The sequence below is a fragment of the Labrus bergylta genome, chromosome 19 (assembly GCF_963930695.1).
Source record: "Labrus bergylta chromosome 19, fLabBer1.1, whole genome shotgun sequence".
NCBI lineage: Eukaryota > Metazoa > Chordata > Actinopteri > Labriformes > Labridae > Labrus > Labrus bergylta.
Genome location: NC_089213.1, coordinates 4,651,790 through 4,666,517, shown reverse-complemented (window position 1 = coordinate 4,666,517; position 14,728 = coordinate 4,651,790). Strand labels below are relative to the sequence as shown.

General features: G+C 43.2%; 1 protein-coding gene across 1 annotated transcript in view; it reads left to right on the top strand.

Annotated features, from left to right (window-relative positions):
• The window catches only part of eppk1 (epiplakin 1), a 39,516-nt gene extending 24,788 nt beyond the window's left edge, over nt 1-14,728 (top strand). Inside the window, exon 3 of the mRNA XM_065947852.1 lies at nt 1-14,728. This exon is cut by the window's left edge and continues 17,200 nt beyond it. Coding sequence (XP_065803924.1) covers nt 1-13,930 — 13,930 coding nt within the window. The 3' untranslated portion in view covers nt 13,931-14,728.

Genomic DNA, 14,728 nt, shown 5'->3' with positions numbered 1-14,728 from the left:
ATACCAAGGAACCACAGTGTCTCTGTGGGACCTGCTCTACTCCAAATACATCACTGAGGAAAAAAGGAGAGAGCTTGTACAACAATTCAAGTCTGGATCAATTACAGTTGAACGTTTTCTGGAAATCATCCTAACAATCATTGAGCAACGGACAACAACAACAACCTCATCTTCATCATCATCAATTGTCATGTGCACACCACCTGAGACAAAAGTGGACAGCAGCACAACAACTAAGATAACAACTACAACAACAGAGACACATGAAGCTCAGAGTTTTCATGGAATTAGAAAGGACGTCACTGCCACTGAGCTGCTCGAATCCAAAATCATTGATGAGAACCTTTACAAAGATCTAAGCGCTGGTAAAGTAACAGTGACTGAAGTAAGTGAAATGAACTCGGTGCGCAAGTACCTTGAGGGGACCAACAGTATTGCAGGAGTGTACCTGCAGTCCACCAAAGAGACCCTGAGCATCTATGAAGCCAAAAGCCGTGGCCTGTTGACTCCTGGTACTTCTCTGGTTCTGCTGGAGGCGCAAGCTGCCACTGGGTTTGTCATTGACCCAGTCAAAAACAAGAAACTTTCTGTGGAGGAAGCTGCAGCTCAAAGAGTAGTTGGCAATGAGTGGAAAAACAAACTGCTTTCAGCAGAAAGGGCAGTCATAGGATACAAAGATCCATACACAGGATCTATAATATCTTTGTTCCAGGCCTTGAAAAAAGATCTCATTGTCAAGGATCATGGAATTCGCCTTCTTGAAGCACAAATTGCCACTGGAGGCATAGTTGACCCAGTGCACAGTCACAGAGTTCCTGTACAGGTGGCATACCAAAGAGGTTACTTTGATGAGGAAATGAATCAGATTCTGTCTGATCCTGATGATGACACCAAGGGCTTCTTTGATCCCAACACTCAAGAAAACCTCACATATCTCCAACTGGTGGAGAGGTGTATTACAGATCCCATCACAGGCCTTAGCTTATTGGTCATTGTAAAGAAAGGAGAGTATTACTTCTTTGTTGATGAGGCAACCAAACTCATTCTAAAATCTACAACAACAACACGAGCAGGAGGGCAATACCAAGGAACCACAGTGTCTCTGTGGGACCTGCTCTACTCCAAATACATCACTGAGGAAAAAAGGAGAGAGCTTGTACAACAATTCAAGTCTGGATCAATTACAGTTGAACGTTTTCTGGAAATCATCCTAACAATCATTGAGCAACGGACAACAACAACAACCTCATCTTCATCATCATCAATTGTCATGTGCACACCACCTGAGACAAAAGTGGACAGCAGCACAACAACTAAGATAACAACTACAACAACAGAGACACATGAAGCTCAGAGTTTTCATGGAATTAGAAAGGACGTCACTGCCACTGAGCTGCTCGAATCCAAAATCATTGATGAGAACCTTTACAAAGATCTAAGCGCTGGTAAAGTAACAGTGACTGAAGTAAGTGAAATGAACTCGGTGCGCAAGTACCTTGAGGGGACCAACAGTATTGCAGGAGTGTACCTGCAGTCCACCAAAGAGACCCTGAGCATCTATGAAGCCAAAAGCCGTGGCCTGTTGACTCCTGGTACATCTCTGGTTCTGCTGGAGGCGCAAGCTGCCACTGGGTTTGTCATTGACCCAGTCAAAAACAAGAAACTTTCTGTGGAGGAAGCTGCAGCTCAAAGAGTAGTTGGCAATGAGTGGAAAAACAAACTGCTTTCAGCAGAAAGGGCAGTCATAGGATACAAAGATCCATACACAGGATCTATAATATCTTTGTTCCAGGCCTTGAAAAAAGATCTCATTGTCAAGGATCATGGAATTCGCCTTCTTGAAGCACAAATTGCCACTGGAGGCATAATTGACCCAGTGCACAGTCACAGAGTTCCTGTACAGGTGGCATACCAAAGAGGTTACTTTGATGAGGAAATGAATCAGATTCTGTCTGATCCTGATGATGACACCAAGGGCTTCTTTGATCCCAACACTCAAGAAAACCTCACATATCTCCAACTGGTGGAGAGGTGTATTACAGATCCCATCACAGGCCTTAGCTTATTGGTCATTGTAAAGAAAGGAGAGTATTACTTCTTTGTTGATGAGGCAACCAAACTCATTCTAAAATCTACAACAACAACACGAGCAGGAGGGCAATACCAAGGAACCACAGTGTCTCTGTGGGACCTGCTCTACTCCAAATACATCACTGAGGAAAAAAGGAGAGAGCTTGTACAACAATTCAAGTCTGGATCAATTACAGTTGAACGTTTTCTGGAAATCATCCTAACAATCATTGAGCAACGGACAACAACAACAACCTCATCTTCATCATCATCAATTGTCATGTGCACACCACCTGAGACAAAAGTGGACAGCAGCACAACAACTAAGATAACAACTACAACAACAGAGACACATGAAGCTCAGAGTTTTCATGGAATTAGAAAGGACGTCACTGCCACTGAGCTGCTCGAATCCAAAATCATTGATGAGAACCTTTACAAAGATCTAAGCGCTGGTAAAGTAACAGTGACTGAAGTAAGTGAAATGAACTCGGTGCGCAAGTACCTTGAGGGGACCAACAGTATTGCAGGAGTGTACCTGCAGTCCACCAAAGAGACCCTGAGCATCTATGAAGCCAAAAGCCGTGGCCTGTTGACTCCTGGTACTTCTCTGGTTCTGCTGGAGGCGCAAGCTGCCACTGGGTTTGTCATTGACCCAGTCAAAAACAAGAAACTTTCTGTGGAGGAAGCTGCAGCTCAAAGAGTAGTTGGCAATGAGTGGAAAAACAAACTGCTTTCAGCAGAAAGGGCAGTCATAGGATACAAAGATCCATACACAGGATCTATAATATCTTTGTTCCAGGCCTTGAAAAAAGATCTCATTGTCAAGGATCATGGAATTCGCCTTCTTGAAGCACAAATTGCCACTGGAGGCATAGTTGACCCAGTGCACAGTCACAGAGTTCCTGTACAGGTGGCATACCAAAGAGGTTACTTTGATGAGGAAATGAATCAGATTCTGTCTGATCCTGATGATGACACCAAGGGCTTCTTTGATCCCAACACTCAAGAAAACCTCACATATCTCCAACTGGTGGAGAGGTGTATTACAGATCCCATCACAGGCCTTAGCTTATTGGTCATTGTAAAGAAAGGAGAGTATTACTTCTTTGTTGATGAGGCAACCAAACTCATTCTAAAATCTACAACAACAACACGAGCAGGAGGGCAATACCAAGGAACCACAGTGTCTCTGTGGGACCTGCTCTACTCCAAATACATCACTGAGGAAAAAAGGAGAGAGCTTGTACAACAATTCAAGTCTGGATCAATTACAGTTGAACGTTTTCTGGAAATCATCCTAACAATCATTGAGCAACGGACAACAACAACAACCTCATCTTCATCATCATCAATTGTCATGTGCACACCACCTGAGACAAAAGTGGACAGCAGCACAACAACTAAGATAACAACTACAACAACAGAGACACATGAAGCTCAGAGTTTTCATGGAATTAGAAAGGACGTCACTGCCACTGAGCTGCTCGAATCCAAAATCATTGATGAGAACCTTTACAAAGATCTAAGCGCTGGTAAAGTAACAGTGACTGAAGTAAGTGAAATGAACTCGGTGCGCAAGTACCTTGAGGGGACCAACAGTATTGCAGGAGTGTACCTGCAGTCCACCAAAGAGACCCTGAGCATCTATGAAGCCAAAAGCCGTGGCCTGTTGACTCCTGGTACATCTCTGGTTCTGCTGGAGGCGCAAGCTGCCACTGGGTTTGTCATTGACCCAGTCAAAAACAAGAAACTTTCTGTGGAGGAAGCTGCAGCTCAAAGAGTAGTTGGCAATGAGTGGAAAAACAAACTGCTTTCAGCAGAAAGGGCAGTCATAGGATACAAAGATCCATACACAGGATCTATAATATCTTTGTTCCAGGCCTTGAAAAAAGATCTCATTGTCAAGGATCATGGAATTCGCCTTCTTGAAGCACAAATTGCCACTGGAGGCATAATTGACCCAGTGCACAGTCACAGAGTTCCTGTACAGGTGGCATACCAAAGAGGTTACTTTGATGAGGAAATGAATCAGATTCTGTCTGATCCTGATGATGACACCAAGGGCTTCTTTGATCCCAACACTCAAGAAAACCTCACATATCTCCAACTGGTGGAGAGGTGTATTACAGATCCCATCACAGGCCTTAGCTTATTGGTCATTGTAAAGAAAGGAGAGTATTACTTCTTTGTTGATGAGGCAACCAAACTCATTCTAAAATCTACAACAACAACACGAGCAGGAGGGCAATACCAAGGAACCACAGTGTCTCTGTGGGACCTGCTCTACTCCAAATACATCACTGAGGAAAAAAGGAGAGAGCTTGTACAACAATTCAAGTCTGGATCAATTACAGTTGAACGTTTTCTGGAAATCATCCTAACAATCATTGAGCAACGGACAACAACAACAACCTCATCTTCATCATCATCAATTGTCATGTGCACACCACCTGAGACAAAAGTGGACAGCAGCACAACAACTAAGATAACAACTACAACAACAGAGACACAGAGTTTTCATGGAATTAGAAAGGACGTCACTGCCACTGAGCTGCTCGAATCCAAAATCATTGATGAGAACCTTTACAAAGATCTAAGCGCTGGTAAAGTAACAGTGACTGAAGTAAGTGAAATGAACTCGGTGCGCAAGTACCTTGAGGGGACCAACAGTATTGCAGGAGTGTACCTGCAGTCCACCAAAGAGACCCTGAGCATCTATGAAGCCAAAAGCCGTGGCTTGTTGACTCCTGGTACTTCTCTGGTTCTGCTGGAGGCGCAAGCTGCCACTGGGTTTGTCATTGACCCAGTCAAAAACAAGAAACTTTCTGTGGAGGAAGCTGCAGCTCAAAGAGTAGTTGGCAATGAGTGGAAAAACAAACTGCTTTCAGCAGAAAGGGCAGTCATAGGATACAAAGATCCGTACACAGGATCTACAATATCTTTGTTCCAGGCCTTGAAAAAAGATCTCATTGTCAAGGATCATGGAATTCGCCTTCTTGAAGCACAAATTGCCACTGGAGGCATAATTGACCCAGTGCACAGTCACAGAGTTCCTGTACAGGTGGCATACCAAAGAGGTTACTTTGATGAGGAAATGAATCAGATTCTGTCTGATCCTGATGATGACACCAAGGGCTTCTTTGATCCCAACACTCAAGAAAACCTCACATATCTCCAACTGGTGGAGAGGTGTATTACAGATCCCATCACAGGCCTTAGCTTATTGGTCATTGTAAAGAAAGGAGAGTATTACTTCTTTGTTGATGAGGCAACCAAACTCATTCTAAAATCTACAACAACAACACGAGCAGGAGGGCAATACCAAGGAACCACAGTGTCTCTGTGGGACCTGCTCTACTCCAAATACATCACTGAGGAAAAAAGGAGAGAGCTTGTACAACAATTCAAGTCTGGATCAATTACAGTTGAACGTTTTCTGGAAATCATCCTAACAATCATTGAGCAACGGACAACAACAACAACCTCATCTTCATCATCATCAATTGTCATGTGCACACCACCTGAGACAAAAGTGGACAGCAGCACAACAACTAAGATAACAACTACAACAACAGAGACACAGAGTTTTCATGGAATTAGAAAGGACGTCACTGCCACTGAGCTGCTCGAATCCAAAATCATTGATGAGAACCTTTACAAAGATCTAAGCGCTGGTAAAGTAACAGTGACTGAAGTAAGTGAAATGAACTCGGTGCGCAAGTACCTTGAGGGGACCAACAGTATTGCAGGAGTGTACCTGCAGTCCACCAAAGAGACCCTGAGCATCTATGAAGCCAAAAGCCGTGGCCTGTTGACTCCTGGCACATCTCTGGTTCTGCTGGAGGCGCAAGCTGCCACTGGGTTTGTCATTGACCCAGTCAAAAACAAGAAACTTTCTGTGGAGGAAGCTGCAGCTCAAAGAGTAGTTGGCAATGAGTGGAAAAACAAACTGCTTTCAGCAGAAAGGGCAGTCATAGGATACAAAGATCCATACACAGGATCTATAATATCTTTGTTCCAGGCCTTGAAAAAAGATCTCATTGTCAAGGATCATGGAATTCGCCTTCTTGAAGCACAAATTGCCACTGGAGGCATAATTGACCCAGTGCACAGTCACAGAGTTCCTGTACAGGTGGCATACCAAAGAGGTTACTTTGATGAGGAAATGAATCAGATTCTGTCTGATCCTGATGATGACACCAAGGGCTTCTTTGATCCCAACACTCAAGAAAACCTCACATATCTCCAACTGGTGGAGAGGTGTATTACAGATCCCATCACAGGCCTTAGCTTATTGGTCATTGTAAAGAAAGGAGAGTATTACTTCTTTGTTGATGAGGCAACCAAACTCATTCTAAAATCTACAACAACAACACGAGCAGGAGGGCAATACCAAGGAACCACAGTGTCTCTGTGGGACCTGCTCTACTCCAAATACATCACTGAGGAAAAAAGGAGAGAGCTTGTACAACAATTCAAGTCTGGATCAATTACAGTTGAACGTTTTCTGGAAATCATCCTAACAATCATTGAGCAACGGACAACAACAACAACCTCATCTTCATCATCATCAATTGTCATGTGCACACCACCTGAGACAAAAGTGGACAGCAGCACAACAACTAAGATAACAACTACAACAACAGAGACACAGAGTTTTCATGGAATTAGAAAGGACGTCACTGCCACTGAGCTGCTCGAATCCAAAATCATTGATGAGAACCTTTACAAAGATCTAAGCGCTGGTAAAGTAACAGTGACTGAAGTAAGTGAAATGAACTCGGTGCGCAAGTACCTTGAGGGGACCAACAGTATTGCAGGAGTGTACCTGCAGTCCACCAAAGAGACCCTGAGCATCTATGAAGCCAAAAGCCGTGGCCTGTTGACTCCTGGTACTTCTCTGGTTCTGCTGGAGGCGCAAGCTGCCACTGGGTTTGTCATTGACCCAGTCAAAAACAAGAAACTTTCTGTGGAGGAAGCTGCAGCTCAAAGAGTAGTTGGCAATGAGTGGAAAAACAAACTGCTTTCAGCAGAAAGGGCAGTCATAGGATACAAAGATCCGTACACAGGATCTATAATATCTTTGTTCCAGGCCTTGAAAAAAGATCTCATTGTCAAGGATCATGGAATTCGCCTTCTTGAAGCACAAATTGCCACTGGAGGCATAATTGACCCAGTGCACAGTCACAGAGTTCCTGTACAGGTGGCATACCAAAGAGGTTACTTTGATGAGGAAATGAATCAGATTCTGTCTGATCCTGATGATGACACCAAGGGCTTCTTTGATCCCAACACTCAAGAAAACCTCACATATCTCCAACTGGTGGAGAGGTGTATTACAGATCCCATCACAGGCCTTAGCTTATTGGTCATTGTAAAGAAAGGAGAGTATTACTTCTTTGTTGATGAGGCAACCAAACTCATTCTAAAATCTACAACAACAACACGAGCAGGAGGGCAATATCAAGGAACCACAGTGTCTCTGTGGGACCTGCTCTACTCCAAATACATCACTGAGGAAAAAAGGAGAGAGCTGGTACAACAATTCAAGTCTGGATCAATTACAGTTGAACGTTTTCTGGAAATCATCCTAACAATCATTGAGCAACGGACAACAACAACAACCTCATCTTCATCATCATCAATTGTCATGTGCACACCACCTGAGACAAAAGTGGACAGCAGCACAACAACTAAGATAACAACTACAACAACAGAGACACGTGAAGCTCAGAGTTTTCATGGAATTAGAAAGGACGTCACTGCCACTGAGCTGCTCGAATCCAAAATCATTGATGAGAACCTTTACAAAGATCTAAGCGCTGGTAAAGTAACAGTGACTGAAGTAAGTGAAATGAACTCGGTGCGCAAGTACCTTGAGGGGACCAACAGTATTGCAGGAGTGTACCTGCAGTCCACCAAAGAGACCCTGAGCATCTATGAAGCCAAAAGCCGTGGCCTGTTGACTCCTGGTACTTCTCTGGTTCTGCTGGAGGCGCAAGCTGCCACTGGGTTTGTCATTGACCCAGTCAAAAACAAGAAACTTTCTGTGGAGGAAGCTGCAGCTCAAAGAGTAGTTGGCAATGAGTGGAAAAACAAACTGCTTTCAGCAGAAAGGGCAGTCATAGGATACAAAGATCCGTACACAGGATCTATAATATCTTTGTTCCAGGCCTTGAAAAAAGATCTCATTGTCAAGGATCATGGAATTCGCCTTCTTGAAGCACAAATTGCCACTGGAGGCATAATTGACCCAGTGCACAGTCACAGAGTTCCTGTACAGGTGGCATACCAAAGAGGTTACTTTGATGAGGAAATGAATCAGATTCTGTCTGATCCTGATGATGACACCAAGGGCTTCTTTGATCCCAACACTCAAGAAAACCTCACATATCTCCAACTGGTGGAGAGGTGTATTACAGATCCCATCACAGGCCTTAGCTTATTGGTCATTGTAAAGAAAGGAGAGTATTACTTCTTTGTTGATGAGGCAACCAAACTCATTCTAAAATCTACAACAACAACACGAGCAGGAGGGCAATACCAAGGAACCACAGTGTCTCTGTGGGACCTGCTCTACTCCAAATACATCACTGAGGAAAAAAGGAGAGAGCTGGTACAACAATTCAAGTCTGGATCAATTACAGTTGAACGTTTTCTGGAAATCATCCTAACAATCATTGAGCAACGGACAACAACAACAACAACAACCTCATCTTCATCATCATCAATTGTCATGTGCACACCACCTGAGACAAAAGTGGACAGCAGCACAACAACTAAGATAACAACTACAACAACAGAGACACGTGAAGCTCAGAGTTTTCATGGAATTAGAAAGGACGTCACTGCCACTGAGCTGCTCGAATCCAAAATCATTGATGAGAACCTTTACAAAGATCTAAGCGCTGGTAAAGTAACAGTGACTGAAGTAAGTGAAATGAACTCGGTACGCAAGTACCTTGAGGGGACCAACAGTATTGCAGGAGTGTACCTGCAGTCCACCAAAGAGACCCTGAGCATCTATGAAGCCAAAAGCCGTGGCCTGTTGACTCCTGGTACTTCTCTGGTTCTGCTGGAGGCGCAAGCTGCCACTGGGTTTGTCATTGACCCAGTCAAAAACAAGAAACTTTCTGTGGAGGAAGCTGCAGCTCAAAGAGTAGTTGGCAATGAGTGGAAAAACAAACTGCTTTCAGCAGAAAGGGCAGTCATAGGATACAAAGATCCGTACACAGGATCTATAATATCTTTGTTCCAGGCCTTGAAAAAAGATCTCATTGTCAAGGATCATGGAATTCGCCTTCTTGAAGCACAAATTGCCACTGGAGGCATAATTGACCCAGTGCACAGTCACAGAGTTCCTGTACAGGTGGCATACCAAAGAGGTTACTTTGATGAGGAAATGAATCAGATTCTGTCTGATCCTGATGATGACACCAAGGGCTTCTTTGATCCCAACACTCAAGAAAACCTCACATATCTCCAACTGGTGGAGAGGTGTATTACAGATCCCATCACAGGCCTTAGCTTATTGGTCATTGTAAAGAAAGGAGAGTATTACTTCTTTGTTGATGAGGCAACCAAACTCATTCTAAAATCTACAACAACAACACGAGCAGGAGGGCAATATCAAGGAACCACAGTGTCTCTGTGGGACCTGCTCTACTCCAAATACATCACTGAGGAAAAAAGGAGAGAGCTGGTACAACAATTCAAGTCTGGATCAATTACAGTTGAACGTTTTCTGGAAATCATCCTAACAATCATTGAGCAACGGACAACAACAACAACCTCATCTTCATCATCATCAATTGTCATGTGCACACCACCTGAGACAAAAGTGGACAGCAGCACAACAACTAAGATAACAACTACAACAACAGAGACACGTGAAGCTCAGAGTTTTCATGGAATTAGAAAGGACGTCACTGCCACTGAGCTGCTCGAATCCAAAATCATTGATGAGAACCTTTACAAAGATCTAAGCGCTGGTAAAGTAACAGTGACTGAAGTAAGTGAAATGAACTCGGTGCGCAAGTACCTTGAGGGGACCAACAGTATTGCAGGAGTGTACCTGCAGTCCACCAAAGAGACCCTGAGCATCTATGAAGCCAAAAGCCGTGGCCTGTTGACTCCTGGTACTTCTCTGGTTCTGCTGGAGGCGCAAGCTGCCACTGGGTTTGTCATTGACCCAGTCAAAAACAAGAAACTTTCTGTGGAGGAAGCTGCAGCTCAAAGAGTAGTTGGCAATGAGTGGAAAAACAAACTGCTTTCAGCAGAAAGGGCAGTCATAGGATACAAAGATCCGTACACAGGATCTATAATATCTTTGTTCCAGGCCTTGAAAAAAGATCTCATTGTCAAGGATCATGGAATTCGCCTTCTTGAAGCACAAATTGCCACTGGAGGCATAATTGACCCAGTGCACAGTCACAGAGTTCCTGTACAGGTGGCATACCAAAGAGGTTACTTTGATGAGGAAATGAATCAGATTCTGTCTGATCCTGATGATGACACCAAGGGCTTCTTTGATCCCAACACTCAAGAAAACCTCACATATCTCCAACTGGTGGAGAGGTGTATTACAGATCCCATCACAGGCCTTAGCTTATTGGTCATTGTAAAGAAAGGAGAGTATTACTTCTTTGTTGATGAGGCAACCAAACTCATTCTAAAATCTACAACAACAACACGAGCAGGAGGGCAATACCAAGGAACCACAGTGTCTCTGTGGGACCTGCTCTACTCCAAATACATCACTGAGGAAAAAAGGAGAGAGCTGGTACAACAATTCAAGTCTGGATCAATTACAGTTGAACGTTTTCTGGAAATCATCCTAACAATCATTGAGCAACGGACAACAACAACAACAACAACCTCATCTTCATCATCATCAATTGTCATGTGCACACCACCTGAGACAAAAGTGGACAGCAGCACAACAACTAAGATAACAACTACAACAACAGAGACACGTGAAGCTCAGAGTTTTCATGGAATTAGAAAGGACGTCACTGCCACTGAGCTGCTCGAATCCAAAATCATTGATGAGAACCTTTACAAAGATCTAAGCGCTGGTAAAGTAACAGTGACTGAAGTAAGTGAAATGAACTCGGTACGCAAGTACCTTGAGGGGACCAACAGTATTGCAGGAGTGTACCTGCAGTCCACCAAAGAGACCCTGAGCATCTATGAAGCCAAAAGCCGTGGCCTGTTGACTCCTGGTACTTCTCTGGTTCTGCTGGAGGCGCAAGCTGCCACTGGGTTTGTCATTGACCCAGTCAAAAACAAGAAACTTTCTGTGGAGGAAGCTGCAGCTCAAAGAGTAGTTGGCAATGAGTGGAAAAACAAACTGCTTTCAGCAGAAAGGGCAGTCATAGGATACAAAGATCCGTACACAGGATCTATAATATCTTTGTTCCAGGCCTTGAAAAAAGATCTCATTGTCAAGGATCATGGAATTCGCCTTCTTGAAGCACAAATTGCCACTGGAGGCATAATTGACCCAGTGCACAGTCACAGAGTTCCTGTACAGGTGGCATACCAAAGAGGTTACTTTGATGAGGAAATGAATCAGATTCTGTCTGATCCTGATGATGACACCAAGGGCTTCTTTGATCCCAACACTCAAGAAAACCTCACATATCTCCAACTGGTGGAGAGGTGTATTACAGATCCCATCACAGGCCTTAGCTTATTGGTCATTGTAAAGAAAGGAGAGTATTACTTCTTTGTTGATGAGGCAACCAAACTCATTCTAAAATCTACAACAACAACACGAGCAGGAGGGCAATACCAAGGAACCACAGTGTCTCTGTGGGACCTGCTCTACTCCAAATACATCACTGAGGAAAAAAGGAGAGAGCTTGTACAACAATTCAAGTCTGGATCAATTACAGTTGAACGTTTTCTGGAAATCATCCTAACAATCATTGAGCAACGGACAACAACAACAACCTCATCTTCATCATCATCAATTGTCATGTGCACACCACCTGAGACAAAAGTGGACAGCAGCACAACAACTAAGATAACAACTACAACAACAGAGACACAGAGTTTTCATGGAATTAGAAAGGACGTCACTGCCACTGAGCTGCTCGAATCCAAAATCATTGATGAGAACCTTTACAAAGATCTAAGCGCTGGTAAAGTAACAGTGACTGAAGTAAGTGAAATGAACTCGGTGCGCAAGTACCTTGAGGGGACCAACAGTATTGCAGGAGTGTACCTGCAGTCCACCAAAGAGACCCTGAGCATCTATGAAGCCAAAAGCCGTGGCCTGTTGACTCCTGGTACTTCTCTGGTTCTGCTGGAGGCGCAAGCTGCCACTGGGTTTGTCATTGACCCAGTCAAAAACAAGAAACTTTCTGTGGAGGAAGCTGCAGCTCAAAGAGTAGTTGGCAATGAGTGGAAAAACAAACTGCTTTCAGCAGAAAGGGCAGTCATAGGATACAAAGATCCGTACACAGGATCTATAATATCTTTGTTCCAGGCCTTGAAAAAAGATCTCATTGTCAAGGATCATGGAATTCGCCTTCTTGAAGCACAAATTGCCACTGGAGGCATAATTGACCCAGTGCACAGTCACAGAGTTCCTGTACAGGTGGCATACCAAAGAGGTTACTTTGATGAGGAAATGAATCAGATTCTGTCTGATCCTGATGATGACACCAAGGGCTTCTTTGATCCCAACACTCAAGAAAACCTCACATATCTCCAACTGGTGGAGAGGTGTATTACAGATCCCATCACAGGCCTTAGCTTATTGGTCATTGTAAAGAAAGGAGAGTATTACTTCTTTGTTGATGAGGCAACCAAACTCATTCTAAAATCTACAACAACAACACGAGCAGGAGGGCAATACCAAGGAACCACAGTGTCTCTGTGGGACCTGCTCTACTCCAAATACATCACTGAGGAAAAAAGGAGAGAGCTTGTACAACAATTCAAGTCTGGATCAATTACAGTTGAACGTTTTCTGGAAATCATCCTAACAATCATTGAGCAACGGACAACAACAACAACCTCATCTTCATCATCATCAATTGTCATGTGCACACCACCTGAGACAAAAGTGGACAGCAGCACAACAACTAAGATAACAACTACAACAACAGAGACACAGAGTTTTCATGGAATTAGAAAGGACGTCACTGCCACTGAGCTGCTCGAATCCAAAATCATTGATGAGAACCTTTACAAAGATCTAAGCGCTGGTAAAGTAACAGTGACTGAAGTAAGTGAAATGAACTCGGTGCGCAAGTACCTTGAGGGGACCAACAGTATTGCAGGAGTGTACCTGCAGTCCACCAAAGAGACCCTGAGCATCTATGAAGCCAAAAGCCGTGGCCTGTTGACTCCTGGTACTTCTCTGGTTCTGCTGGAGGCGCAAGCTGCCACTGGGTTTGTCATTGACCCAGTCAAAAACAAGAAACTTTCTGTGGAGGAAGCTGCAGCTCAAAGAGTAGTTGGCAATGAGTGGAAAAACAAACTGCTTTCAGCAGAAAGGGCAGTCATAGGATACAAAGATCCGTACACAGGATCTACAATATCTTTGTTCCAGGCCTTGAAAAAAGATCTCATTGTCAAGGATCATGGAATTCGCCTTCTTGAAGCACAAATTGCCACTGGAGGCATAATTGACCCAGTGCACAGTCACAGAGTTCCTGTACAGGTGGCATACCAAAGAGGTTACTTTGATGAGGAAATGAATCAGATTCTGTCTGATCCTGATGATGACACCAAGGGCTTCTTTGATCCCAACACTCAAGAAAACCTCACATATCTCGAACTGGTAGAGAGGTGTATCACAGATCCCATCACAGGCCTCTCTTTATTGCCATTGCACCGATAAAAGAAGGAATCCCTTGCTACAAAGATTCATGTCCTTTCCTTGCAACACCAAATTTTAGTAAGGACGAGACAGATTTGCAAGAAGCATTTTTTTCGATTCCTCTTTTTTACTTTTTCTTGGAAAACAAAACGAGTGAAAATAACATGCATACTGTTCTGTGCAAAATAGCTTTAACATTTAACATTAAGTAAAACGGTTGGGCTTTTGAATTTAGAGGTGTTTTGGATACAATTTCTGTTGAATATGAGTAAGACTGCAGACGTTGACTCATTTGAAGATGAATAATATTGTCACATTCTTACTCTACACTAAATCTTATTAGTTAAACCCGTCTTTGATATGTCCAAATTTTAACTGTGAAATTTGCCTTCTGATCTTTTACAAGTTTCCACTCATTTACCCCTCGTGACTTTTGAGGTTTTTTGACAATTTTTTAAACATCTTTTTATCAACTGATTCTGATATTCTTAACTGTGGTATCCAATATTTTTGTGACTTGGGATCCTTATTTCACCTGTTTTAATATCTTTTCATTTTTATTGCACCAAATACTGATTCGACTGACTTTACACTACTGACCTACATTAAGGTTTAGTCAATTTTCCCTTGCTTGTATAGGCTGGAGTTATGTTTTACTTTTGGCAAAAGCTAAAATCTGTTTTTTGTTTTTTTTAATAAGTGAATAAGTAAATGTGACATCAATGAATAGAGTGGGCAATGCTTATATGTTTGTTTTCTGTACTTCTGACAAACCCTTGTTGGTAAAATTTTTGATTAAACATCTCCATAAAAAAATTA